The sequence below is a fragment of the Pleurodeles waltl genome, chromosome 7, assembly GCF_031143425.1.
Source record: "Pleurodeles waltl isolate 20211129_DDA chromosome 7, aPleWal1.hap1.20221129, whole genome shotgun sequence".
Lineage (NCBI taxonomy): Eukaryota > Metazoa > Chordata > Amphibia > Caudata > Salamandridae > Pleurodeles > Pleurodeles waltl.
Genome location: NC_090446.1, coordinates 173,649,462 through 173,676,789, shown reverse-complemented (window position 1 = coordinate 173,676,789; position 27,328 = coordinate 173,649,462). Strand labels below are relative to the sequence as shown.

General features: G+C 47.6%; 1 protein-coding gene across 1 annotated transcript in view; it reads right to left on the bottom strand.

Moving 5' to 3' along the window:
* DDX27 (DEAD-box helicase 27) overlaps nt 1–27,328 on the bottom strand; it is a 240,072-nt gene that overhangs the window by 138,989 nt on the left and 73,755 nt on the right. Inside the window, exons 6-7 of the mRNA XM_069243478.1 lie at nt 13,389–13,475; nt 7,308–7,413 (exon numbers count right to left, since the gene is read on the bottom strand). Of these exons, the coding sequence (XP_069099579.1) occupies nt 7,308–7,413; nt 13,389–13,475 (193 nt within the window). The remainder of the gene's footprint in view (nt 1–7,307; nt 7,414–13,388; nt 13,476–27,328) is intronic.

Below are 27,328 nucleotides of genomic sequence, written 5' to 3'. Positions count from 1 at the left end.
GTATCAAAAAGAAAGTCTTGCTCAATGGGGGTCCCTGTGCAGCCCAACACTATGGAAAGTGGCTGCTTGAGCTACTACCTGCTGGTAGGATGTGGCATCCTCTGGCAGTGAGGGTTGTGTGGGGTGTGTGGGGTATAAATCTGGATCTGTGGAAATCATGAGATCAGGGTCAGATGTGTCCCATGGGCCTGGGTCCTGCTGTGTGTCACACAAATCTCCCCCGGTGAATAAAGGGGAACCCTGTGCTGTTTGTTAGCTTTCCTGCAGTAGGAGAGGCAGGAGAAAGAGGAGGGGAGGGGGACGGAGAAGACACAGGGGGTGGAGGTGGTGAAAAAGGTGTTTGAGGAGAAGTAAGAGGAAAAGGCTTGCAAATAGTGGTGGTAGCCTTGTCCTTAGTATTTTTTGGAGGTTAAGTATCCAGAGCATCCTTAAAGGATAGTTTCCTTTGAAAGGTGATGGGGGAAGCAATAATGTGCCCTGTACTCTCTTGGATGTGGAGGTGGCGCTGATGAGCATCCACAGTTTCCAAAATGGGTTCAACAGGAGATGGTGTGGCCGAAGATTGACTAGAGTCTTTTGGCTCAGAAGATGTTGAATCCCTGGTTTTCAACACAGGTTTTGGTTGGTGTCCTTTGGTCGGAGCCAAACAGGAGTTGGAACTTGTTCGGCTCGATGCTGAAATGGTCGATGCCGAATGCCGGACAGAAGTTGCGACAATATCTCGGACGAAACACGTTGAGGTCAAAGACAAAGTTTTGGCAATTTTCAGTGCCGAGCCGGAGGGTGGGTCATCCGAGCCTGTTTACAGAACCAGCCATGGCCTGGTGGCAGTCCGTCAACCTTGCTAATGGGCTTTTTGAAAGTCTTGGAGGGGGCAGGAGGGGCCAAAGTCGTCACGGGTTGCGCCAGTGTCCCCTTGTGGCTTTCAATATCTGACTGAACGCCGGAGTCCAGGATGGAGAAGGCCCCCCCCCTCCTGTTCTGGCTCCTCCCGGGCATACTCCTCCCCGAAGATGTCCGGATTGTCTTCCGGAGTTTTGTGCCTCATCTCTAGTCAATGGGGTCTTCAGTTGAAGGGTCTTTTTCGATCTGAAGGATCTACAGATGTCGCAGGTGGCTTTTGATGGTCAGGGGAGAGGCACAAGTTACACACCAGATGTTGGTTGGGAATTTTGCATGCCACAGAGGACGGAATCGAAACAGCATCCGTTTGTTCAGCGCAGCATAGTGCTCAGTGCTACGTGCTGAGGTAGGCCTGAAAGGTCAAGGGCACACGGAGGGCGTGTGGTTGATTCTTGGACCAACAGAGTGAGACGAACACGAGAATGTAGGAAAACAAAATTGAAATCAACACCGTTGATGGAGCGACAGAAAGGTTCTGAAACCGGAGTGAGGGGAAGACAGAGCTAAGACACATGTCCAAACCAGATCACGGAGAGAAAAGAACCTAACAAAGGAGTCTATGCCCATGCGCAGTACCACCGAGGAGGAGGAGTCACTTGATCATTGGACTCAAAAATGCTTTTTTCAGCATTCCAAACCCAACATTAGTTGGCAGAAGTATGCAGAGCATGTGTATCTACTGCCACACATGCCATCAAACATGTAGTACATAGAAGCAGGGACTTCAAGAACCTTAGTACATTGTACATGGGCCAACTGTCACTGAATACATTCGACCAGTCTTCTACATGTGCCAATTTGTTTAGAGTGTTATGATTAAAGTGAGAGGTAATTAATGAGCCTTCTTTAAACTGAGTTGCCAAACTATGGTAAATGTGGAAATAATTGGTCCACGCTAACAGAAGCACCCTATGTAGAGGGTAAAATACCATCTCCCAGCTTCAGCAACACAAGATGACAAAGAAGCGCATTGGCAGTAGCATTGGCGTGTGTGTGTGTGTGATTACACATTAGATGTGTAGATACAAAGCTCAGTTATGGATGCTCTAACTTCGGTTAAAACTACTCTAAATTAGTGGCAAGGACATTTTACTTCATTTTATTTAATGGGGTATTTATAAAGCAAACATTACTGCATGAGTAGCATAGTGCTGAACGTACAACAGGCTACAGAGAACTAGTCCCTAACGCAGGAACAGTTAGGGGTTGAAGAAGTTACTAAAAGCAACTGTAAGAAGGCAGCCCTTCATGTGGAATGTGAATACAATGTAAAGGGTCCAGGGATTACTCAGTGAGCGGACAGGGCTTGCTATAAAATCCCAATCTACTCTAATGAGGGGTAATGTGGTCGAGCAGCCTTAGCCTTATCATAGAGTTCAAGACATCTACAAACACACACAATATTCAATAAATGATACACGACTCAAGAAGGAGATCCTCACCCATTTATAAAAACAGCAAGTATTTGTATATATGTATATATGTTTAGGCATCAGAGAGTAATCATTCAATGTAAGGAAAAGCCTCCTTGGCATGGTTACCCCCTGACTTTTTGCCTTTGCTGATGCTAAGTTATGATTTGAAAGTGCGCTGGAACCCTGCTAACCAGGCCCCAGCACCAGTGTTCTTTCCCTAAACTGTACCATTGTCTCCACAATTGGCACAACCCTGGCACTCAGGTAAGTCCCTTGTAACTGGTACCTCTGGTACCAAGGGCCCTGATGCCAGGGAAGGTCTCTAAGGGCTGCAGCATGTCTTATGCCACCCTAGGGACCCCTCACTCAGCATATGCACACTGCCTCACAGCTTATGTGTGCTGGTGGGGAGAAAATGACTAAGTCGACATGGCACTCCCCTCAGTGCCATGCCAACCTCACACTGCCTGTGGCATAGGTAAGTCACCCCTCTAGCAGGCCTCACAGCCCTAAGGCAGGGTGCACTATATCACATGTGAGGGCATATGTGCATGAGCACTATGCCCCTACAGTGTCTAAGCAAAACCTTAGACATTGTAAGTGCAGGGTAGCCATAAGAGTATATGGTCTGGGAGTTTGTCAAACACAAACTCCACAGTTCCATAATGGCTACACTGAAAACTGGGAAGTTTGGTATCAAACTTCTCAGCACAATAAATGCACACTGATGCCAGTGTGCAATGTACTGTAACATACACCCAGAGGGCACCATAGAGGTGCCCCCTGAATACCAACCCAACTTCCAGTGTAGGCTGACTAGTTTCTGTCAGCCTGCCACACACCAGACATGTTGCTGGGCACATGGGGAGAGTGCCTTTATCACTCTGTGGCCAGGAACAAAGCCTGTACTGGATGGAGGTGCTTCTCACCTTCCCCTGCAAGAACTGTAACACCTGGCGGTGAGCCTCAAAGGCTCACCCCTTTTGTTACAGCACCACAGGGCTTCCCAGCTAGTGGAGATGCCCGCCACTATGGCCACTGCCCCCACTTTTGGCGGGAAGGCTGGAGGAGAGAATTAGAAAAACAAGGAGGAGCCACCCACCAGTCAGGACAGCCCCTAAGGTATCCTGAGCTGAGGTGCTTTTAGAAATCCTCCATCTTGAGTTTGGAGGATTCCCCCAATAGGATTAGGGATGTGCCCCCCTTCCCACAGGGAGGAGGCACAAAGAAGGTGTAGCCACCCTCAGGGACAGTAGCCATTGGCTACTGCCCTCCCAGGCCTAAACACACCCCTAAATTCAGTATTTAGGGGCTCCCCAGAACCTAGGAAACTAGATTCCTGCAACCTTAACAAGAAGAAGGAGTGCTGACCTGAAGCCCTGTAGAGAAGACGGAGACGACAACTGCCTTGGCCCCAGCCCTACCGGCCTGTCTCCCAACTTCGAAGAAAACTGCAGCAGCGACGCATCCAACAGGGACCAGCGACCTTGAAAGCCTCAGAGGACTGCCCTGCATCCAAGGACCAAGAAACTCCAGTGAACAGCGGCCCCGGCTCGACCTGCAGAAAACCAACACCTCAGGGAGGACTCCCCGGCGACTGCGAGCCCATGACTAACCGGAGACAACCCCCCCTGAGCCCCCACAGCGACACCTGCAGAGAGAATCCAGAGGCTCCCCCTCACTGCGACTGCCTGTAACAAGGGACCCGACGCCTGGAACCAACACTGCACCCGCAGCCCCCAGGACCTGAAGGAACCGAACTCCAGTGCAAGAGCGACCCCCAGACGACCCTCTGCCTAGCCCAGGTGGTGGCTGCCCCAAGGAGCCCCCCCGTGCCTGCCTGCATCATTGAAGTGACCCCCGGGTCCCTCCATTACTTCCTATACAATACCCGACGCCTGTTTGCACACTGCACCTGCCCGCCCCTGTGCCGCTGAGGGTCCCCCCCAGTGCCCTACAAAACCCCCCTGGTCTGCTCCCCTCCCCCCCCACAGGACACAGGTACTTACCTGCTAGCAGACTGGAACTGGGGCACCCCTGGTCTCCATAGAAGCCTATGTGTTTTGATCACCTCTTTGACCTCTGCACCTGACCGGACCTGAGTTGCTGGTGTGGTAACTTTGGGGTTGCCTTGAACCCCCAACGGTGGGCTACTTATGCCCCAACTTTGAGACTTGTAAGTGTTTTACTTACCTTCAAAACTAACCTTTACTTACCTCCCCCATAAACTGTTGATTTTTGCACTGTGTCCTCTTTTGAAATAGCTTATTGCCATTTTTACAAAGACTGTACATGATATTGTTTTCATTCAAAGTTCCTAAAGTATCTAAGTGACGTACCTTACATTTAAAGTGTTTAATGTAAATCTTGGACCTGTGGTTCTTAAAATAAACTAAGAAAAAATATTTTTCAATATAAAAACCTATTGGCCGGGAGTAAGTCTTTGAGTGTGTGTTCCTCATTTATTACCTGTGTGTGTACAACAAATGCTTAACACTACCCTCTGATAAGCCTACTGCTCGACCTCACTACCACAAAATAGAGCATTAGAATTATCTATTTTTGCCAATATTTTACCTCTAAGGGGAACCCTTGGACTCTGTGCACACTATTTCTTACTTTGAAATAGTATATACAGAGCCAACTTCCTACATTCAAGTAAGTACATTTTTTTTTTTTTTTTAAATGGGAAGTCTTTTTGCTTTAAAAAAGCGGACACAGAGCAGTTTGAGTTCTCCAATGTTATCCTATGGGAGGAAAAACAAGTTCTGCAAAAGTTACAATAACTTACAAGAGCAACCTCCTGGGGTTAAGGTGAGTAGTAAGCAAGGTCCAAGGCAGCACCCTCAGCGGCACGGGGGAGGCTGGGTGCAGTGTGCAAAACAGCGTTGGGTGCCCAATGCATTCCAATGGAGATCAGTCACTGCGGAAAGAGGCTGCATGCTCTCGCCAGGAGGCCAGTCAGACTGAACCAACAGCAGGGCTTGGTCCTCAAGATGCTCGGGCACAGGTAGGCACCTTTTGCTCTCCATGGCTCACGGGCGACGGTTGCAGAAGTGTCCTTAGGTGCCAGGTTTTCTTGAACGGAGCAGTCACAGTAGAGTGGGGCTGCATGCAGAGGCTGCAATTGTCGTCTGGGAGTCCAGGAGGAGTGAAACTATGATGGACTCAGACTCTGGAGAGCTTGGGAACTTTGTTGGCACCAGTGGTCCACTTCAACTCGGGTTTTGGCAATTCCAAAGACTGCAGAGTCCCTTCTCTGGTGTTTGTCGGAGGACAGGTTCACTGTCCTTTGGAGGCCGAGTCTTTTTCAAAGGCATACAATCCTCCAGGGTTTCTGGAGTCATAGCTGTAAGATGAGTCCACTTTGATGCAGATTTCGTCGAGGGATGCAGACAGGCCGGCGGGGTTGGTACCAGGTCAACTGCTTCTTTTTCTCCTCTTCTGCGGCTCTTCTTTGTCTTTGGTCTTCTTAGATCCGGATCTGCTCTCTGGTGCCAGAGGCTCCCCGAAATACTGAATGTAGGGTTGTTAGGGGTGGGTAGGGTAGTAGCCAATAGGCTACTGGCCTTTGGAGTCACTACCCCTCCCATATGACAACCACCTGTGGAAAGTGGATATAGCCTGTCCCAGAATTCCTGAAAAATTGTGTCCACCTCGCAGTAGCCCACCTTAGGTGTCGTACTAGCCTGGGGGTACACATCTAGCTGACTAGCTAATTTTTCCCACCTGCCCAGGTGCCAAATGGGCTCTAGACGAGAGGAGGGAGTGGCTTCCTCTCCTGTGAGGGGAGCCGGATTCACATTTCAAAGGCAACAGCCCTTTGAGGCTTGCCGCCTTCGGAAGGCTAATCAGCAGGTCATCCTGTGGGAGGGCGTGTTACACCTTCTTTCTGGACAGACTTTTCTCCTGGGATCCTCACCCTAGCGGTCTAGAACAGTGTCTCGGGTGGCAGGCTGGCAGAACTGGTCAGCGAGCACACCAGAGGCTGGTTGGGTTTCAAGGGGCACCTCTAAGGTGTCCTCGGAGTGCATGAATTGGTAAATTCAATATTGGCATCAGTGTGGGTTCACCAATACGAGAAGTTTGATACCAAACATGTAGCTGGGGAAAGCGTATTGACCAGTGTCCAGCAAACGCATTTAAAACGGCTTCCCTCGTCACTCACTATGTCAGAGAATCTCTCGCGCAGATATGCCCTCCCTTGTAATATAATGCACCTTGCCTCAGGGCTGTAAGGCCTGGAAGAGGGGTGACTTACATCAATTGCATGCCGTGTTCAGGAGACATGGCAACCAGGCTAATTGCCACGTTGTGTTTTCAATTTTGGCTGCAACAAGACATGCAGCCTGCAATGGCAGCCTGTCAGGTGCTTGTTGAAGGGTCCATTAGGGTGGCACAATTTGTGCTGCAGCCCTTAGGGACCCTCTTTAGTACCTCAGGCCCTAGGCACCAGGGGTACTAGTTACTAGGAACTTACAGAGAGGGCTAATTTGCCAATAGAGGAAACAATTGTACAGTTTAGGGAGAAAGAGCACTGGCACTGGGGATCTGGTTGGCAGGGACCCAGTGCACTTCAGTCAAAGTTGCATCAAATACCAGGCTAAGAATGTGTGTTTGTTTGGGGGAGGGGTGTGTAACTGCAACAAAAACCCAGTTCTGCATAGCAACTGTGAAAAAAAAGTAACATGGAACAGTAGAAAGAATAGGACAGTTAATACCCTGTTTTCCGATTGGGACTGAATGAGTTTTTAGAGCTTTAGAACGGTTGAATCGAACCGGAGTTCTTCCAGGTAGCTGATTCAAGGTCTGAGAGCTCAACAAGAGAAAGCCTGGTTGAGTAAGCTGGTGGCAGGAATAAGTAATTCAAAGACTTAAAGACTGAGGGGTCTGCACATTGTGTCAGTTTTCATTCACAAGAGCCCATAGAATTTTCATGGCATCTGGGATTGTGAAAACCTTCCGCCAAATAAACTTATTATTTCTCACCTGTTCCAGTAGCTGCGCACGCACAGATATCCTTTCCCATGAGTCCGACAGGAATACATGCCTTCTGGATGGGGGTTGGATGCTTGAAGCTCATAGCTGTTATAGACTGCATTTAGAATACAAAATATGCCCAGAAAAAGATAAGAAACCCCCAATAATCAATGTTCCACAACCACTTTTCAATTAGTGCTCCTTCACAGCGTTCCTGCCATGGGCTTTGAAACGCATTATAAATAATACAATTGTGTCATCCAAATAAATCTAGGGTGTGCACGTGGGAAGAAGGTAAGTGCTATACAAAAGGCAGTATACCATTCTAAATAGCTAGTGTTTTAACCTGTTTGGGGGTCAGCACTACGCTGTCCTCTGTATACCCCAATGCAAACACTGCCATTGAGATCGTCAGTTCCTACAGTAAGCCAATTCAGTGCCCTGCACAAAGCCTCCAAACCTGGAGACTGTTTGTAGGCGGTCCTTCACAATATCATAGAGAGTCTTCAATCTGTCCCCATGTTCTTTCCTCAGACCCTGTCCCTTTAACACGATCCTACGTTTTCTATGAAGCTCACCAACTCGGTAAGTAAAAACCATCTGCTCTCTCTGGTCAATCTTTTAAGATTTCTTTGACAAACATCTTCCTCACTCTTCTCCAATTTGTACTTGCAAACACCTTCACTCCCAGCAGACAATTACCCACATTCCCTCCACAAACTAAAAGGCGTTCCACTCTCTTACCTAACATTCTGCTATTCGGAATGTGATCGCTTTCCTACAGTCAACTCACTCTCACTTACACAGCCGTCCCTGACATCCTGCATTAAATACCACCTAAACTCCTGGCCCATAGAAAAAGTAACCTCTTCCACTTGCTGCAGCCCTACTTTCCAATGAACACCATAGTAAAACCAATGACAAATTAAATGGGTACTTACCAGTAGTAGTAGTTTTGCAGCTTGAAGGTTTTCAGGTTTCACATGCCGGGCATTATTCTGCCATCTCGTGGTTGGGTCTGGAATTGTCCACGTTTCCTTTTCTAGTTTTTTTGCGGGCATCGTCAACCATCAGTTGGTGCCATGTCCGTACCCAGAAGTTCCTGTACGTGGTAGCTATCTTCAGATTCTTTTTTCTTTTTGTTTTTTCGTTCAGTCTCTTTCTAATACTCTACTACTCTTTCTCATACTAATACATGACCTCCTTCCCACCTGTTTGTCTTGTTCTCATTTCCGGGTAGGTTGCATGTGAATCTAGAAAACTTTTCAAGCTGCAAAACTATTCCAACTGGTAAGTAACCATTTCGTTTTGCAGCATGAATCCTTTTCTGGATTCACATGCTGTGTATTAGATTAAGTAGCGGTTTCTACTTCCCTGGGTTGGTTGGGACGAAATGAGGATGAGTTTACAAACAGGTGTTGCAGCACCTTCTGTCACATGTGTGATTCCTTAATCATCTGTATGTCCACACAATGATGATTGTTATATGTATGTGGAGATGCCCAAGTTCCTGCTGCGCAGATAGTGTCTATGGGCACATTTGCCATGAATGCTAGAGTTGCGCCCTTCTTTCTTGTTGAATGAGCTTCAGGAGAGAGGGTAGAGTTTTCCCTTCTGAGGAGAGGCATGTTTGTATTGTTTCCACAATCCATTGTGTGATTGTTCCTTTTGTAGCATGTGAACTTTTGCTGTATTTAGTGTATGAGATTAACAAATGGTTCCACTTACAAAACTGTTTGCTCTCTTGTAGATAATACATTAGTGCTCCCCTGACATCAAGGGATTGCAGAGTTCTTTCTAGATGTCCGTGTGGTTTCTTAAAGAACACAGGCTATTGAATGCTCTGACTGACAGAAACCTGCTTATTACATTTAGGTAGGAATTGAGTGTTTGCTCTGAGAACTACTTTGTCTTTAAGTATCTGTATGTACCGTTCTTTAATTGTTAGTGCCTGAAGTTCACTTACTCTCTGTAGCGATGTGATTACTATTAGGAAGGCAGTTTTCATTGTGATATTTCAGAACTCAAATGGTTTTGTTATCAACTGCGTTAATACTGTATTTAGGGTCCACATAGGGGCTGGCACCTTCCTGGAGGGGTTTTCTCCTCTTGGAACCTTTTGACCACTGGTGATGTGAAAAAAACGTTTACATGATGGTGTTAGCCACAACTGCTGCCAAGTTTGCCTTGAGGGATGAATAGTTAATCCCGCTGTCCAGCAGTTAGGTAAAATGGATTAGCACTGCTTCTGGTCTCGATATTGTTTCTAAAGCATTGTTCCTTGTGCACCACAGGCGATACCATCATTTTGTTGCATATCATTGCCTCATTGCTGGTTTTCTTGCCTCCCTAAATATTTCCATGGTTCTAGGGGACAAGTTCATGTGTTTGAATTCTATATATCCAGACGCCAAGCTGCTAGATTGAGTGTTGCTGGTTCCTGATGGAACACTTGCCCCATCTGCAATGTGAGAAGTTCATAGCCATCCCTGGTGGAATGAGTACACTTGCATAGGTCATGAGAGAAATGCATGATGCTATCATGCCCATCAGTTTCATGACTGTCCCCACTGTCAGAGATTGCCCGCTCAGGTAAAGGCGAGTTTGGTTTAGGATTGCCTGCACTCTTTTGAGTCGGATATGCTTGTGCTACCTTTGAATCTAATCTTGCCCCTAAGAAAATCTTTTATTGCTATTACTGCAAGGATGATTTCTTGTGGTTTATGGAGAACCCGAGCTTTCGTAGGGTTGTAATCACTGATAGAATGTCTTTTTTACATTTTTTCCTTTGTTTTTGCCTTCACTAACCAGTCATCCAGGTAAGGGTAGACGTGAAAACCCTTTCTTCCTAGGAATGCTGTGCATTGATAGTGTACCTTCTTAAGCACAAATTTGAGATAGCTTTTGTGCACCGGATTCCTGGGTATGTGTAGATAAGCGTCCTTTAAGTCATTGGTTGCCATGTAGTCCCCTTTTTGCAGCACTGTCATTTTGAAGTGCTGTGTGCAAATTAATTTGTTTATAAATCCGAGGTACAGCATTGACCGTAGCGTGAGGTCTTATTTCGGCACTAGGAAATAATGTGAATAATTTCCCTTCAACTCCGTTGATGGTATCCATTCGTTTGCATGTTTTTGTAAGTGTTCTTTTACCTCTCTCCTTAGTTGTAAAAGTTCTGCTTCCTGATACATTATTTTCTTTGGTGGGTTTAGGGGTTGAATCTTTGTTAGTTCTACACAGTAGCCATGGCATACCATGTTTAAAACCCAACTGTCTGCAGCGATTGTTGCCCATTCTTGTGAGTACTGTGCTATTTTGCCTCCCCCCGGTGTTGTGTTGAGGCCTGTTCTTAAGTCACTTGGTGGTTGCTCGTCCTCTGGATGTTTGTCCTTTAGCTCTTCCTTTACCACAAAAGGGCTGTCTTGCGGGGTGCTGCCACTGGTAGCTGGCTTGTTGGGTAGCCTGGTGTGCACTGCTCAGGGTTTGCTATTGTTGATGCTGCCCTGTCTAGAAGAATCCCCTTCCTGTGGGCCTTTGGGGTGTGTTTCCTCCCCTTCTGAAAGTGCCTCTGTAATGTAGAACACCCATTACCTTTGCAGTTTCATTGCACTTCTTTAAAGACTCATCCACCTCTTGACCAAATAATGCATCTCCAGCGAATGGTTATTTACGCCTGTACCTCTTCTTTGAAGCCTGAGATCCTGAGCCAAGCATGTCTCCTAAGGGTTGTACCTGTACACATTTGTGTAATGGCTGTTATCAGCTGCATCCAGTGCTGATTTTCGATAGGTGTTGGCGAGGTTCTTTCCCTTTTGGATGATTGCCTTTGCTCTCTTTTTATTGTCCTCTGGGAGCTTCGTCATTAGCTCCTCAATCGCGTCCCATTGTTGGTGGCCATATCTTATGAGGAGCAGTTCACAATTTGCCATTGTGTCGCAGCCTCCCTTTTCATCTTCCTCCCTATCATATCCTGTCTCTAGCTTTCCTTCTCAGGGGGTGGACCTGTGGACGTATGTGCATTACTCCCCCTTCTGGCAGTTGTGACAATGATAGAATATGCAACTGTGTTCCCCTGAATATATCTGGGAGTCCTCTGAAGATGGTTTGTACTTTTTTTCTACCCTTAGGGTAACACCTTTAGCTGAAGCTGGCTCCTTAAAGGCTTCCTTGCCCTGGTCCAGAACGCTAGGAAGCATTGGGAGGTATAGGTTTCCTTTGCTTGATGGCATAAAAGTTTCAAGGAGAAAGCATGAATCTCCCTTCTCTTCCTCTAAAGGCACTCCTTAAGTTTCAGCTGTCCTCTTTACCAGGCTATTGTAGAGTGTAATGTCGTCAGGTGGTGGAGGCCTCAAGGGGTAGTTCTCAACCTCCTCTTCTCGGCTCTCTGTAGAGGTCATTCCGTTAGTCCTCGAAGCCTCCTACTGCCTCCTCCCCTTAGGGGTCATAGTCCTCTTCCTTCTTTGTGAGGATCTGGTGTCACCCTGGCTTCTAAGGCAGCCTCTTCCTCTTCGACACCTGTGATCGTGGAAGGCTTACTTAGAATCCTGAATTCCTTTAGTGCATCGTTGAACTCCTTTCGCTGACAGAGTGCCGCCATTTCTACCTCTAACCATCATCGCTTCTTTTCCACCTCTAAGGCTCTTTCGGCGTCCTGCGTAGAAGATATTCTCTTTTTTGGTGTTGGTGATTCTTACCTCAAAAGGTTTTGTGATTTCCTTCGGGGCCTCTCGACCCGTGGTGGTTTTCGTCAATTGACAATCTGCCTTCCTTGGTATCCCTAGTTGGGAATTCGGGGCCTCTTTCGTTCGCGGCGGACCCTCGATTGTTGTTTTCCTAGACGTTGGGGCTGCCTTGTGCGAGGTTTTCTCGGGAATCTTAGTCGCCGAGGTTTTTGTCCCCCCCCCCCCCAACTCAAGGATTTCTATGTCTGATCCTCTGTGGGCTGACGGTATACTCAACCTTGCTGGAAAGGCCCAGCGACGCCTGTAGTTTCTAGCTGTTGTACATTGCTGTGTGGTGTTCCTCTCTCCATTTTCAGCGAACCCTGAGAGTTTGCATCACGAACATTGTGCAGGCCTCGCAGTCCTCATCCCTGTGGTCTCTGGAGGCAAAGCTTACAAACTTTGTGCAGACTGTGAGTGAGAATTTGAGGTGGCAATTAGGGAAAAATTTAAACGGGGGTGTTTTCAATGATGCCTACCTTGCTTCATTCCCTGACCACGTGCAACTTCCGACGGGACCCCCCGTCGAGGGGCGAGAGCGAAGGGCCCTTTTCTCAATACAGTTCTCTTTTCATCTCTTGTTCAACAACTTGACGGTTGGTTCCAAAAATCTTCACTTTTTGTGATTTTTGACTTACTTCCAACACACTTCAGAGCTCCTTCTGTTACTTGCAGACCCAACGGCGTAAAGAATCTGAAAATTACTACTACACACAGGAACTTCCGTGGTGCAGTCTGACATCACACAGGGGTCTGAACTAGTACAAAATGGTGGTTGACAATGCCTCGAAATAAACAAAGAAAGAAAGAAATGGGAAAAGGAGACAATTCCGGACCCACTTAATGGAGGAATAATTCACAGATCATGAATCCAGAAAAGGATTCATGCTGCAAAAACGTTTGTTGCGTTTTTCCCCAGACCGTCCTCAACACTCCCAAAAGAAAATCTTGCCAGACAGCCCTCTCTCCTCTGCCAGACAGCCAACCCAGCTTCCATCCACCACACCGCCTTCCTGCAGTCATTTCAGACTAGCCCTCAGACCCAACCACAAGCTCTTCTGACCATACACACCTCCCACACTCTTTTCCTACCTTCCACCAGAGACTAGATGTTCTCTTTCTCTCATTCTGCTCCCATGCACATTACCTCAACTCACCACCAGCTAGCACTTCCACACCCACCATAAAGTTCCCTCGGGCTCTTCACCCAACAACACTTCCACACCCTCCTCCAGGCAGCATTCAGGCGCCCTCCACCAGACAGCACTGAGCAGAAAGCTAGCAACATCCAACTAAGCGCGCCCTTAATATCTTCATCATACAGTACTCTATAGCACTTTCTCATAAATAAGACCACCCAACTCCTTACCTTTAGCAGAGGTCTTGAGAGATTCATGTCCTGGAATGACAGACTGTCATCAAACAGTGATGCATCCTCAAAAAATCCTTCAGGCCCCTAAAGAAAGCAAAGAATGTGATGTCGTGTCCTAGATTTCAAATGCCTCTGTTTCATACAGTATTTAAAGTATGCCAGACAGCTCAAATTCTGCATCCACCCACAACCTTTACTGGATTACCCATAATCAAATAATCAAATATACAATATTGTAATTACAATCTCTCATTCAGCTACTACAGCTGCAGACTGTGCAGGCTGCAGTGAAGAGAGTTGAACTATATGACAAGACTGGACAAATGCAAGGTTGGTCTGTGGCTTGTACACATGTGTTTTCTCCCACTGCATTGCTTCAGAACAAAATAGATGCAAAGCTCATGCTGCATCACACATTACATATCACATACTCTAGGGAAGGTTGGGCTCTAGTTATGGGATAGTGGGGTTCCCCATAACTAGGTTTGTGGTGCACTGTATTTAAGATTCTTAAAATGATAGGCAGTTCTTCCAAAGGGGTCACAGGTAAAGACACCTGCACCACTATACTACAATGTAGCTGCTATCAAAAGCCAATCCTTCCACAGTCTACTATGAGGGGGCAAAAGTCACCATCCACTATGCACAAGGATTGACTTTCAGTGTTCCTCCTTACTGACAAATGCCCAAGCTCATAACTGAAGGCCACACAAAACCATGGAACCTCCACGATGGATATGCAGAGTACCAAATTCATTGTCAGTGCCGGATGTCGTCGTAAGGCTGGTGAGGAAAAACTAACAGGGCAGTACAGCTCATCTTTTTAAAGCAGGGCTTAAGACTGCAGTCATTGAGTAATGTTTTTAATATGCAGAGGAACTCAGATGAAATACGGATCAACTGTGCAATATCGAGAGAAACTAGGCTGAGTGGACACATGCCAACAACCTTCAAGATTATGATAGAATAACAAAAAGACAGTACAATGATCACTAGGAACAAATCAGAAAATGCAATAGATCTATGAAAAAATGCTCTGTTTTGGGACAAAACAGCTGCAGGTTAAATGAGCTCCATGCCCAACAGGTCTCTCTTGAAGATGCTGAGCACCATTGTGAAAGGGAAGGAATAGACAAGTCTTCTGTGAACTGCAAGCACTGCTGATTTCAAATGAGTGCAGAGTAGGGGTTAAAAAATTAACCCTAAATGTTTCTCTTTTTGTGGTAGTATGGGTGTAGGAAGTTGGCTCTGTATATACTATTTCAAAGTAAGAAATAGCATGCACAGAGTCCAAGTGTTCCCCTAAGAGGTAAGATAGTGGCAACATTAGATAATTCTAATGCTCTATTTTGTAGTAGTGTAGTCGAGCAGTAGGCTTATCAGAGGGTAGTGTTAAGCATTTGTTGTACACACACAGGCAATACATGAGGAACACACTCAAAGACTTACTCCAGGCCAATAGGTTTTTATATAGAAAAATCTATTTTCTTAGTTTATTTTAAGAACCACAGGTTCAAGATTTGAAGTAAATACATAAAATGCAAGGTACTCCACACAGGTAAGTTAGGAACTTTGAATAAAAGCAATGTCATATTCAGTCTTTGTTAAAATGGCAATAAGCTATTTTGAAAGTGGACACAGTGCAAAAATCAACAGTTCCTGGGGGAGGTAAGTAAAGGTTAGATTGTGAGGTAAGTAAGACACTTACAAGTCTCAGTTCCTGAGCATAGCAGCCTACCGTTAGGGGTTCAAGGCAACCCCCACACCAGCAGCTCAGGGCCGGTCAGGTGCAGAGGTCAAAGAGGTGCCCAAAACACACAGGCGCCTATGGAGAACAGGGGTGCTCCGGTTCCAGTCTGCCAGCAGGTAAATACCTGCATCCCCAGGGGGGCAGACCAGGGGGGTTTTGTAGAGCACTGGGGAAGGGAGGGGGCGGGGGGTAGGCACACAAAACAAACCCTCAGCGACACAGGGGCGGCCAGCTGCAGTATGCAAAGCAGGTGTTGGGTTTTAGATAGGGAACACTGGAGGGACCCGGGGGGTCCCTCTAGCGGTGCAGGCAGGCACGGGGGCTTCTCGGGACAGCCACCACCTGGGCTAGGCAGAGGGTCGCCTGGGGATCACTCCTGCACTGAGGTGAGGTTCCTTTAGGTCCTGGGGGCTGCGGGTGCAGTGCTTGGTCCAGGCGTCTGGTCCCTTGTTAGAGATAGTCACGGTCAGGAGGAGCCTCTGGATTCTCTCTGCAGGTGTCGCTGTGAGGGTCCAGGGGGGTCGTCTCGGGCTACTCACGGGGTCGCAGTCACCGGGGAGTCCTCCCTGTGGTGTTTGTTCCGTGGATCTCGAGCCAGGGGCGTCGGGTGCAGAGGGTGAAGTCTCACGCTTCCGGCGGGAAGAGTGAGTTCTTGGAAAGTTTCTTCTTTGTTGCAAAGGTGTAGCTGTGGTTGAGCAGAGTCGCTGCTCACAGGAGTTTCTTGGTCCTGGGGGTCAGGGCAGCCCTCTGAGGCTTCAGAGGTCTCTGGTCCCTGTTGGATGCGTCGCTGGTTGCAGGTTTTTGAATCGAGAGACAGGCCGGTAGGGCTGGGGCCAAAGCAGTTGTCTTCCGTCTTCTCTGCAGGCTTTTAGGTCAGCAATCCTTCTTTGTAGTTCAGGTTGCAGGAATCCGATTTCCTGGATTCCGGGGTGCCCCTAAATACTACATTTAGGGGTGTGTTTAAGTCTGGGAGGGCATTAGCCAATGGCTACTGTCCTGGACGGTCGCTACACCCTCTTTGTGCCTCCTCCCTGTGGGGGGGGGGGGGCCACATCCCTAATCCTATTCGGGGAATCCTCCAAAACTAAGATGGAGGATTTCTAAAGGCAGGGGTCACCTCTGCTCAGGGCACCTTAGGGGCTGTCCTGACTGGTGGTTGACTCCTCCTTGTTTTTCTCATTATCTCCCCTGGACTTGCCGCCAAAAGTGGGGACTGTGTCCAGGGGGCGGACATCGACACTAGCTGGAGTGCCCTGGGGCATTGTAACACAAAGCCTGAGCCTTTGAGGCTCACTGCTAGGTGTTACAGTTCCTGCAGGGGGGGGCGAGGGAAGCACCTCCACCCAGAGCAGGCTTTGTTTCTGGCCTCAGAGGGCACAAAGGCCCTCACCCCAGGGGGTCAGAAACTCGTCTCTCAGCAGCAGGCTGGCACAGATCAGTCAGTCCTGCACTGAAGGATTGGGTAAAATACAGGGGGCATCTCTAACATGCCCTCTGAGTGCATTTTTTAATAAATCCAACACTGGCATCAATGTGGGTTTATTATTCTGAGAAGTTGGATTCCAAACTTCCCAGTATTCAGTGTAGCCATTATGGAGCTTTGGAGTTCGTTTTCACAAACTCCCAGACCATATACTTAATATGGCCACACGGTACTTACAATATCTAAGAATAGACTTAGACACTGTAGGGGCATATTGTTCATGCAGCTATGCCCTCACCTGTGGTATAGTGCACCCTGCCTTAGGGCTGTAAGGTCTGCTAGAGGGGTGAATTACCTATGCCACAGGCAGCATTTTGTGGGTTTGGCATCCTGAGGCGGATGCCATGTCGACTTTGCCTTTTTCTCCCCACCAACACACACAATCTACAGTGGCAGTGTGCATGTGATAGGTGAGGGGTCCCTTAGGGTGGCACAACATATGCTGCAGCCCTTAGGGACCTTCCCTGGTCACAGGGCCCTTGGTACCACTGGTACCTTTTACAAGGGACTTATCTGTGTGCCAGGGGTGTGCCAATTGTGGAAACAATGGTATATTTTAAGTGAAAGAACACTGGTGCTGGGGCCTGGTTAGCAGGGTCCCAGCACACTTCTCAGTCAAATCAGCATCAATACCAGGCAAAAAGTGGGGGGGTAACTGCAACAGGGAGCCATTTTCCTACAATGGGTGAGCAGTTTAGGCTTATCAGACGATAGTGTTAAGCATTTATAGCACACAGGGAGCCAGTAAATGGGAGACACTCAAAGAAATCTGAAATCAATTTACAAAAATGACAAAGATTATTATATACATTTAGACACCAAGATCATCATAATCAGGTAAGTAGTTTTCGAGTGATCAATGTTTAAGTCACAGGAAAACACACTTATACTGGGATTCAAGCAGTAATGTTATGTTATCCTATGGGGAATAAACAGACACTCAATATGGTCACTTAGCAACGACTTACAGGACTGTTTTCCTGGACTTAAGGTGAGTATGGGGCAAGGTCTTAGGCAGCACCAATAGGTCCCCTTGCGAGGCACTAGGGTGTCTGGGTGCACAGGTGCATTTTGGTGTCAGGTGCACCGTTCAATTCAATGGGAAACAGTCATGTGACCATGGGGCTGCAAGTAGGGCCTGGGGTGAACCCAAAGGGGGGCTCAGGTCTTGAGGATCTTGGGCACGCAGGGACTCTGTTGGTCCACAAACTCAGACTGGGGGGGGGAGGGGCTCGTGTGCAATGGTGCCCTGAGGCATCAGGTCCCACTGCTGAAGACTTTCATGGTTCTCGATCCCTGAAGGAAGGGGCAGCAGACGGTGACTGGGGGACCCATCTGGCCAAACCCAAGGGGTGAGCAGCTTTTGAAGGTCTCAGGACTCTGTTGGCTTCATCCCCTCCCTTGGACTCTGGCTGTGGGGCTCAGAGGCAGTGGTGCTTTGAGGCTCGGATTGCAGTGGTTAGAGATTCAATCTGTTTCTTGGTGACCTGGTGCAGAGGGGAAACAGGGCATGGGGCCACTATCGTGACTGGCCTTGTGGATCCTGATGTCCCTTGACAGTAGGTCTGCGCTTGTGCTGCTGGAGTGCAGATTGGCCCACCAACAAGCCTTGGTTGCTGCAAGGGGTCTAGTACCCAGAGTATAGATGTAGGGAGACTCTGGGAGGGGGCAGAGTCTCTGGACTTCAATGAAGTCACAAGGCTGAGCTCCCAGTAATCTTCTCCTGGCTTGTTGCTCCCTCGGAAGGCCTGATGGCCAATGGGACAGAGTTCTGGACTTTGCGAGCTGTGCCTGAAGATGCAGGGAAGCAGCTCCCCTGCTCCAAGGGAGATGTTTCACGGTTACTGAGGTGCTGAGCAGTCCTCGAAGGGTTGGGGAGGTTGTCCAGCTCTTCGTGAATTTGGTCCCAGTGATTGTCTAAGTGGAAGCAGCCTGCCAGGGTTTGGCTTCATTGTTTGGTGCAGATCTTCAGCTATTGATCTATTGGTCTTTCTTCCTCGGTTCCCCAGTAGACGTAGTCTTGACTTGATCTGCTTTCCTGGTGTCTGGAGGCCTCCTAAATAGTAAATGGGCTACTTACCTCCAAGGCCATTACGTCCCTAGATAACCATTTTCTGTGGGGAGTGGGCATCACCCCGATACAGAGTTTCTAATTCCAAACACACAAGATAGTGGAATTATCCCTTTCGTGTTCACTTCGGACTGTCCACCTTAGGGGTGTGCTCAGGCTGTAAATGTAACACGCCTCTTGACTAGCTAATATTCCCGCCTGTCCTAGTGAGAGATGGGCCTTAGGGCATGGGGTTACCTCTCAGTTCTGGGGGACGATGGGGGTCACATATCAAAGGCAGAGGGGACTTTGAAGTCCCTTGTGCTGCTATGAAGATTTACTAGCCATCCTGCAGGAAGAGGTGCTAACACCTCCTACAACAGCAGGCACTGTTTCTGACCTCTGAGAGCTGGGGCTCTCTCCTCTAGAGGGGTCAGAAACTTGTTTGTGGTGGCAGGCTGATCGATACTAGTCTTCTAGCTTACTAGGCACATGGGCGAACAAGGAGGATCATTGAACGAACCTTTGGCCTCCTGAAGGCCAGATTCAGGTGCCTCCATCTGACAGGTGGATCCCTGTACTACTCACCCAAGAAGGTCTCCCAGATCATTGTTTCATGTTGCACAACCTGGCCTTGAGACGCCAGGTGCCTTTTCTGCAGGAGGATGAGCCTGGGGATGGTCGTGTGGCAGCGGTGGAGCCTGTGGGCAGTGACAAAGAGGAGGCAGGAAGAAGATGTGGATAACAGAACTACACTAATTCAACAGTACTTCCAGTGACACACAGGTAAGACACTGTAACTTCACCTTCCATTGCAATTTTGTGTTGGACATTGAAAATGGCAGCCTGAATTCCCTATTTCTATGGCCACATACTGTACCCTTTGGCATCTCTATTTTCAGATCTCTGTGCCCCACTCTGGCTCCTGGTGTGTTTACTGCTCCCCACTACAGGTCATACCTATGTAAATATTACAGTGCATTTGAATTGCAATGTTTACAGTTTGTGAAACTAATACATATGTCAAACAATCGACAGACTCCATACTTGAATTTGTTTAAAGGGTGTTTATTTAGGTGCTAATAAGTGGAGGGGATATTGCAATGGGCTGGGTTGCTGATGGAGGTTCCAGGGTAGAGTCCAGTCTGTTTGTGTCACAGGTGCATTGTCCAAGGGGGCATAGAAAGAGGAGCAATGGCAGTTCAAGGTGGACAGGGTGACGGAGTGGGACACAAGGGTGACAATCAGGAGAGTCTTCTTTCCTGGCGGGGGTCTTGGCAATGTTCTCTGGCATCTGCCTGGATGGCAGGGACCGTTTGCAGGGTGGTTCTCCTTCTGCAGGTGGTGGGTTGCTGGTGGCCTGTTGTTCCTGTGGCGGGGCCTCCTGTCCACTAGCGTCAGCGGAAGTGGAGGGCTGTTCATCGGTTGGCTAGTGTCAGGGACCCATTGGTGTGCCACTGCCTCCCTCATGGTGTTGGCCATGTCTGCCAGCACCCCTGCAATGGTGACCAGGGTGGTGTGGATGTCCCTCAGGTCCTCCCTGATCCCCAGGTACTGTCCCTCCAACAGCCGCTGGGTCTCTTGCAACTTGGCCAGTATCTGGCCCATCGTCTCCTGGGAATGGTGGTATGCTCCCAGGATGTTGGTGAGTGCCTCAGGAGAGTCGGTTCCCTGGGTCTGTCCTCCCACTGTCGCGCAGCAATCCTCCCAGCTTCCCTGTTGTCCTGTGCCTCTGTACCCTGAACCATGTGCCCACTGCCACTGACCCCAGGTCCCTAATCGTCCTGTGTTTGTGGGGTTGCCTGGAGTCCCTGTAGTGGTGGACACACTGCTGATTGACATGTCCTGGGGACAGAAGGATGGGCCCGCTGGGTGGGTGGGTGCTGTGGTGGTGTTTCCTGAGGGGGGAGGCTCTGTGGTGGGTTGGGACTGTGCCTGGGTAACCAACTGTCCAGAGGTCCCTGATGGGCCAGGTTGGTCATCGTGATCCAGGCGTGCAGAGCTGCTGTCATCACCGTGGGCCTCTTCTGGGGGGGACTGGATGTGGCTGGCACCTCCTCTCCGGTGACGCCGAGTGGGGGTCCTTTAGAGATGTAAATGCAGTGTTAATGTTTCTGCGTGTGCCATCTTGTGCATGGGTGTGTTTCCCTCTATGGTTGTTATTAGCAAGGCAGCTTTGGCTTGTGTGAGTTGTGATTGGTTTGGCTAAGTGATTGTCACTAGTGTGCATGCTGTGGTGATGGGTGCCCATGCAGGTCTGTGATGGGGGTCCATGCATTGTTGTTGCATGCAGGGCTTGGTATTGGGATGGGTGGGTTGTGATGGTGGGGTATATGTGAGGTGGTGGGGTGATGCGGGTAAGGGTAGGGGTTGTTGTTTGTGATGGCATGCAGGTTGGGGGGTAGTGATAGTAATAGAGAGTTGACTTACCAGAGTCCAGACATCGTGCTACTCCAGCCAGGCCCTCAGGATGCATGATCACCAAGACTTGCTCCTCCCATGTTGTTAGTTGTACAGGAGGAGGTGGGGGTCCACCGCCAGTCTTCTGTACAGCTATCTGGTGTCTTGCAACCACGGAACGTACCTTCCCCCGTAGGTCGTTCCACCTCTTCCTGATGTCATCCCTTGTTCTTGGGTGCTGTCCCGCGGTGTTGACCCTGTCCACAACTCTCCGCCATAGCTCCATCTTCCTTGCAATAGATGTCTGCTGCACCTGTGATCCGAATAGCTGTGGCTCTACCCGGATGATTTCCTCCACCATGACCATTAGCTACTCCTTTGAGAACATGGGATGTCTTTGTGGTGCCATGGGTGTAGTGTGAATGGAATGTGTGAGGGTGTGTGGGGTGATGTGTTGGGGTGTGTGCTGTGAGGTGTCTGAATGGTGTATGGGTGATGGTGTTTTGTGGCTCAGATTCAGTGGGTGCTCCTGGCTTGTCTCTCTCTCTAAGTTGTCAAAATCTTTGGGTCGTAAAGGGTTGTGAGTGGTGTGTGTTTTATAGTGATGTGTGTGGGTGTGGTGTGTGTATGTGTATGTGTGTCGGGTGTGTGTAGTTTGAATTGTCCAATGTGGTGTCGTTTTGTTAGTGAGTGTGTATTTTGAGCGTGGCGGTGTGTCTCGCCAATGGTTTACCGCCGATGAATGTCCGCCGCAGTGATTCGTGGGTCATGATGCTGTGGGCGTATTTCTGTTAGCGTAACGGTGTGGGTTTTGGTACCGCCATTTTATCACTGACCTTTGGGCTGGCGGACTTGTGTGTGTGTGTGTGTGTGTGTGTGTGTGTGTGTGTCTGTATAGTGCGGATTTATATGTGTGGGTCATAATACGGGTAGAGGTATACCGTTGCGGTATGTTGGCGGCAGTCAGCATGGCAGTAAGCAGCACTTACCGACAATGTTGTAATGAGGGCCAATGTCTCTTTTTGGAAACAATTCCTAGTGTCAGGGAACTCTAGGTGTAACTGGTGCCCCCATTATAGGGTGTTAGTTTCTAGCACAATTATGTCTATAATGTTAGCGCTGGCATACTAATGGTAAAGTTTGACACATGATAATCATTCTTAGACTAATCACAGAACAAGGGCTGCTATCTTTACTGTATTGCAAGCATACTTGGTTCAATTGTGTCCATCTTTCACATAATTATGAACATTTTTAGGTTTCGCTTGCTCGCTGTGCTTGCGGAATCTTTTGTGAAGGAAAAAAAAAAAAATCTTAAAAAGGGGCTTTGAACCTGCCCCTTACTTTCCTAAACTTACCATTTGTTCATTCCAACGTCAATCTCATTTACTTGCTTCTCATTGGCCAGCACGTTGTCTCATGTCATCTGCTTTTCAGTTCCTGCTCTATTTGCTCTGGATTTGCCGTTGATGCCAACTGTACTAAGTACAGCTTTCATTCAGTCATTGTTGGACGGTGACCGGTGACCTACCACTGGCTGCTTCATTGTGCAGGTACTTTTTTTTTATTTTTATTACATTGCAAGGCACTTGCAAAGCAATTTGCCTACACGTTACACTTTGAGAGGGCTTTTACATTGTGACTGTGAGAAAAATTTAACACTCATATGCACTACTTACCAAACCAAATCGCCCCACAAAAATATTTTTTCCGCAGACTTCTTGAGGTATATTGAGGTCTTTCCACAGATGTGTTCCTTTTCCAAGAAGCAGGAAGCCTTGGGACGGGCTGGGAAGAGGAACGTAATATGATCCTACCAGCCGGCTTACCTTCTAGCATAATAAAATGTTCTGCTGAGGAATAATTATCTCCCAGTGATGCAGAGGCACTCAGCTGATAGAAAAACAGGGGATTTCCTGTTTACAAATTCTACACAACACCCACCAGCAAGGCCGTGTCTGTGGATGCGTGCCCTTGTCTTGTGCACACTGCGTGGTACTAAGGCTCTGCTTGTGCATGCCTGTCCTCTTTGAATGCACAATTAGAAGTGCAAAGACTGCACAAGTGATCTCACCTCCTGGTTGATGGATGCTATGCTGCTCTGTGCACACCTCCCATTGTCTCAGACACACTATTCAGTTCTGAGGCAATACACGTGCATTTGTGCCTTCTGCTCTTATACAGAGCGTTTATTAGTGTGCTTATCTGAAATGCACACACCAAAAATAAATCAAAATTTATTATGATTCCGCAACATCGAAAAGTCATGCAAAAGGGAGAAAAAGTCTTGAATGGGTATTTTATTTTCAATGTAAAAGGTATTTTACGCTGGAAATGTGCACTTTTTTCATCACAAATAGTGATTTTTGCCACTTTTCGTCAGTGTTGACCGCGTCATAGCGCTATTATTTTCTTCAGTTTCAGCCATCTTACACAGCAGGGTGATCACTGCTGTGCAAACGTCTACAATTTTTGACAAGACAATAGGCGTAGGCAAAACCTATTGGCTTTGCCAATGCCTGTTATAATAATGGCCTTGACAGATATGATGTGGGGATTCTTAACATTATAGAGTTATACGGTTCCTACTCAGATAATAGGACTGCATATTTAGGATGGAAGAGCTTCAGAATGTGGGGGATGGAGTCCATCCACACCATCACTAGCTGTCGGGCCAATTCCTGACTAGCTCACAGTGCCTCACCAGAACCGCCAAACCTCCAGGGGTGGAATGTGGTTATAGCAGTCTAACCATGATACTGACCCCATTCCCAGAGAAATCTTGAAAATAGATCTTACCCTTTTGTGATATTAGTCATGTATGCCCAGGCAAGACACAAAAAGATGCAAGATAAGTTTTCAGTACATTTATTGAAACAATTGCAATCTGGCATATGGAGAGTGAGCTGCAATAATTAGATAGATGAAACAAAGCAAAGTAATCAGCATAACAAACAAGGTAAAGAGGAGAAACAATCCAACCAAGGTGTATGTGGTTCTAGACATTCTGGACGTTCCTACCTAACCCTAAGTCTATGCAGAGAGCATAGTCGGTGTACCCTTCTGCCTGGCCTGATCTAAGAAATTAGCCCCAACCCCATATCTGGAAGCAGTGTCAGGAGTCGGTCTGTGGTGAAGTGACAATCCTCACTGGAGGCTTGAAGGTTAGCGCCAGCAAGCTACAAGTCGCACAGCATGCGTCCCAGGATGGTCGCGGCTGGAATGCCCTCAGTCCCCTACCAGTCAGTGCACCGTTTATAATAAACCATACTGTGTTGGAGGCACAGCTGATGCAATGCATAAGGTGCAGAGTGTTCTTAGCTTTGGACACAAAGTACTGACTACATGTCATGCAAAGGCTAACTAAACAAGCAATCATTGCTAAAAGCAGCATTACTCAAATTAATAAAATATGAAATGTAAAACAAAGCTAAAACAGGGGTGATCAACTCAGGTCAAAGAGGTCCTCACACCACCAGTGGGCAGTAATGGCACAACTGTGGACCTGATATTATGGTGAGAATTCTTGGCGTACTGTAGGCATCTTTGGCTCACCCTGGACATCCCTGGCATGTGATGGTAAAACCTAGGCAGGTGGGGCAGAATAGGTCTATGTGATGCATATGTACTAGGGAAATCACAAGCTGAATTTTAGAGGCCAAGCATGAAATCTGATTTCTGGGGCAAAAACTGGGTTTTTTGTTGAGAAAAATACAAGATTTCCTTTGAGAGAATTAATCTAAACTTAAAAGAGCATACTTGATAACATAGTTGGGAGAAAACAATGTATTTTGAGAAACTGATATGCAAATGTTTGAAAACAAAATGAATGAAAATCAAAAACACACTTAAGCTTCTCTATAGTTTATAGATTATACCAAATTATGGAGATTTATAACTTTGTAGTATTTTCTTTGTGTGAGTGGGCACTTGCTGTAGCAGCTCTTATTTCATTAGTAATGTGGACATATTTTATTACGATAAAGCTTTTCCTGACATTGCAGTTAATAAATCAGTCTAGCGCATTGTGATTTCTGGTGTTCTGCTACAATATGGAATTATAAATATTGCCCAGACAAAACATTAGATCTAGAATACAGACTACCACAATATCATGAATGTAAGTATATATAGTTAAGTATAGTTTTATTTACATTCCTAACTACACATGTATTTATCTTGAAAACTTTATACATTTTCAAGGTAAGTATGTGTGGAGCTCATGATAATAACACTATACGTACCTACGAATATGTATCTTTATGATATTGTATTAGTCAATATTCTCCATATCACATTTTGGCATCACACAATATTGTGACAAACATCTTGATGGTCACTATTAGTAATCCTGCAGGAATGGTCAATATTAGTCTCCGATGATTAGGACCCAAATGGATTCTCGGAAATTAGGGTCATGTGGAGACCCAGATACATTTAATTGTAACATCAGCTCAGACAAGAATTTAAAACGGTTGGGGTGTTTTTTTTTTTTTTTGATACTTTCAAATACAGCAATCAAAGAAATGTGAATGAGGAACCCTTAAAAGATCCATTAATGGAGAACATATTCATTTCATCACCAGGTTTAATAATGCAATCTCATTAGCACCTTAGGGTTGTGACTTGTTCAGAGCCTGGTCTCACTGCTTTTCGCATGGACTTGCTGCCTAGACATAGCTGGGGGCCCAGAGGAGCATTGGGAAGACATAGAAGAGGACCCTGAAGAATTGGTAGAGGTCATTGATACCTCTCTGGAAAGCCTGGCACTCCTGAGACAAAAAAGAATGCAGCTCATGGCACAGCGTTCTGTAGTGCCCCCAGTGGGGGAGGAGACGAGGCCTGCGAATAAGGACTCGCAGAAACGGTCAGAGGGCAAAGGTAAAGCCCAGCCATCTGCTTAGACCAGTACCAGCTCCCCGCCTTCTGACGCTTTTGAACGGCTGCACAAATCATTTCTGAAACTGCATCTAGAGACCCTTGCAGACCAGGACAATTCCCATCCTAGGCATAGCACCCCCCTCCCAAAGGAAGATTCCTATTCCCAACTGGATTCAGATGATAATGCCGGGAAGGCTCAGATAATCCAGATGGGGATTCGGGCTGAAGGAAGCTGGCCTGGTGTGTGGTGGACAACCATGGTGCTGGCACCTTATGCCAGGTCCAGGCAACCCCTATTATTGAATGAAGACAGTGTCTAGGAAGCCAGGACTCTCCAGGGATAAGTACCTGGTCTTCCCAAGTACTAACAACAGTACTTAGAAAAGGGACTTTGCAAGAACAGGACCAGACCAGAGGAACCCAAAGGTGGATTCTGGAAGAAGAGGACCTGTAAAAGAAGGAGACAGAGTCAAGTCCATGAAGGAGTGTCCAGACGAGGCAGGAGTCACTACCCACCCTTCTGTGGATGAAGATCCGGGTCGACGGGGGAGGTAGATCAGCTGTAGAGCCCAGGAGCTGCAGAGAAGTTCTTGGAGTCATGTAGATGATGCCCCACGTCGGTCACCGGGTTGCAGTTGGTCAGTGGCCAGGAGGACCACCAACAAGCCTTGGCAAATGCAAGTTGGAGCAAAAGAGGAGTTGCAAGGTTGAAGAGGACCACCAAGGTGCAGGGGACTCAACCCTTGGAGTGGAGTCCCGGCTGACCCTTGGCAGTCAGGAGAGCCAGAAGAAGCAGTTGCAGCCCCCACAGGCAACCCACTGGCAGCAGGCACAGTAAGTTGTAAGATCCAATCAGCACACCTGGAGAGGAGCCTTTGTCATTGGAGCAGTAGGGAGGAGACGGTCCTTGGAAGGTTGAAGTGCTGGAGGCTTGGGCTACTTGGGACCTGAAGATCCCTTGGAGTAGGAATCAACAAGCCTTGGTGCCCGGGGCACAGGGGTACTGTCCTGAAGGAGAGACAAGGGCTCACCGACTCCTACAATGGACAGACAACAGAGTGGACCAACGGGACCACTCCGGACCACCACCTGTGTTGTAGGATCCACGGAGCTGGACTTCATTGCTGTAGGTGCCTGCAGATGCAGGGGAGTGACTCCTTTACTCCAAGGGAGACTCCTTCTGGCTTCCTGGTGCATCTGAAGTCTTGCTGATCCCAGAGGATGCACAGCCGTGGAAATGTTGCAGTTTCTGGAAGGAGTCAGTGTTCAGCACATGTACCTAAAATGGCTTCTCTGTTCACTTACTATGTCCAAGAATCGACAAAGACATAGCAGGGGCATATCTGCTCTAGCAGATATGTCCATACATGTAA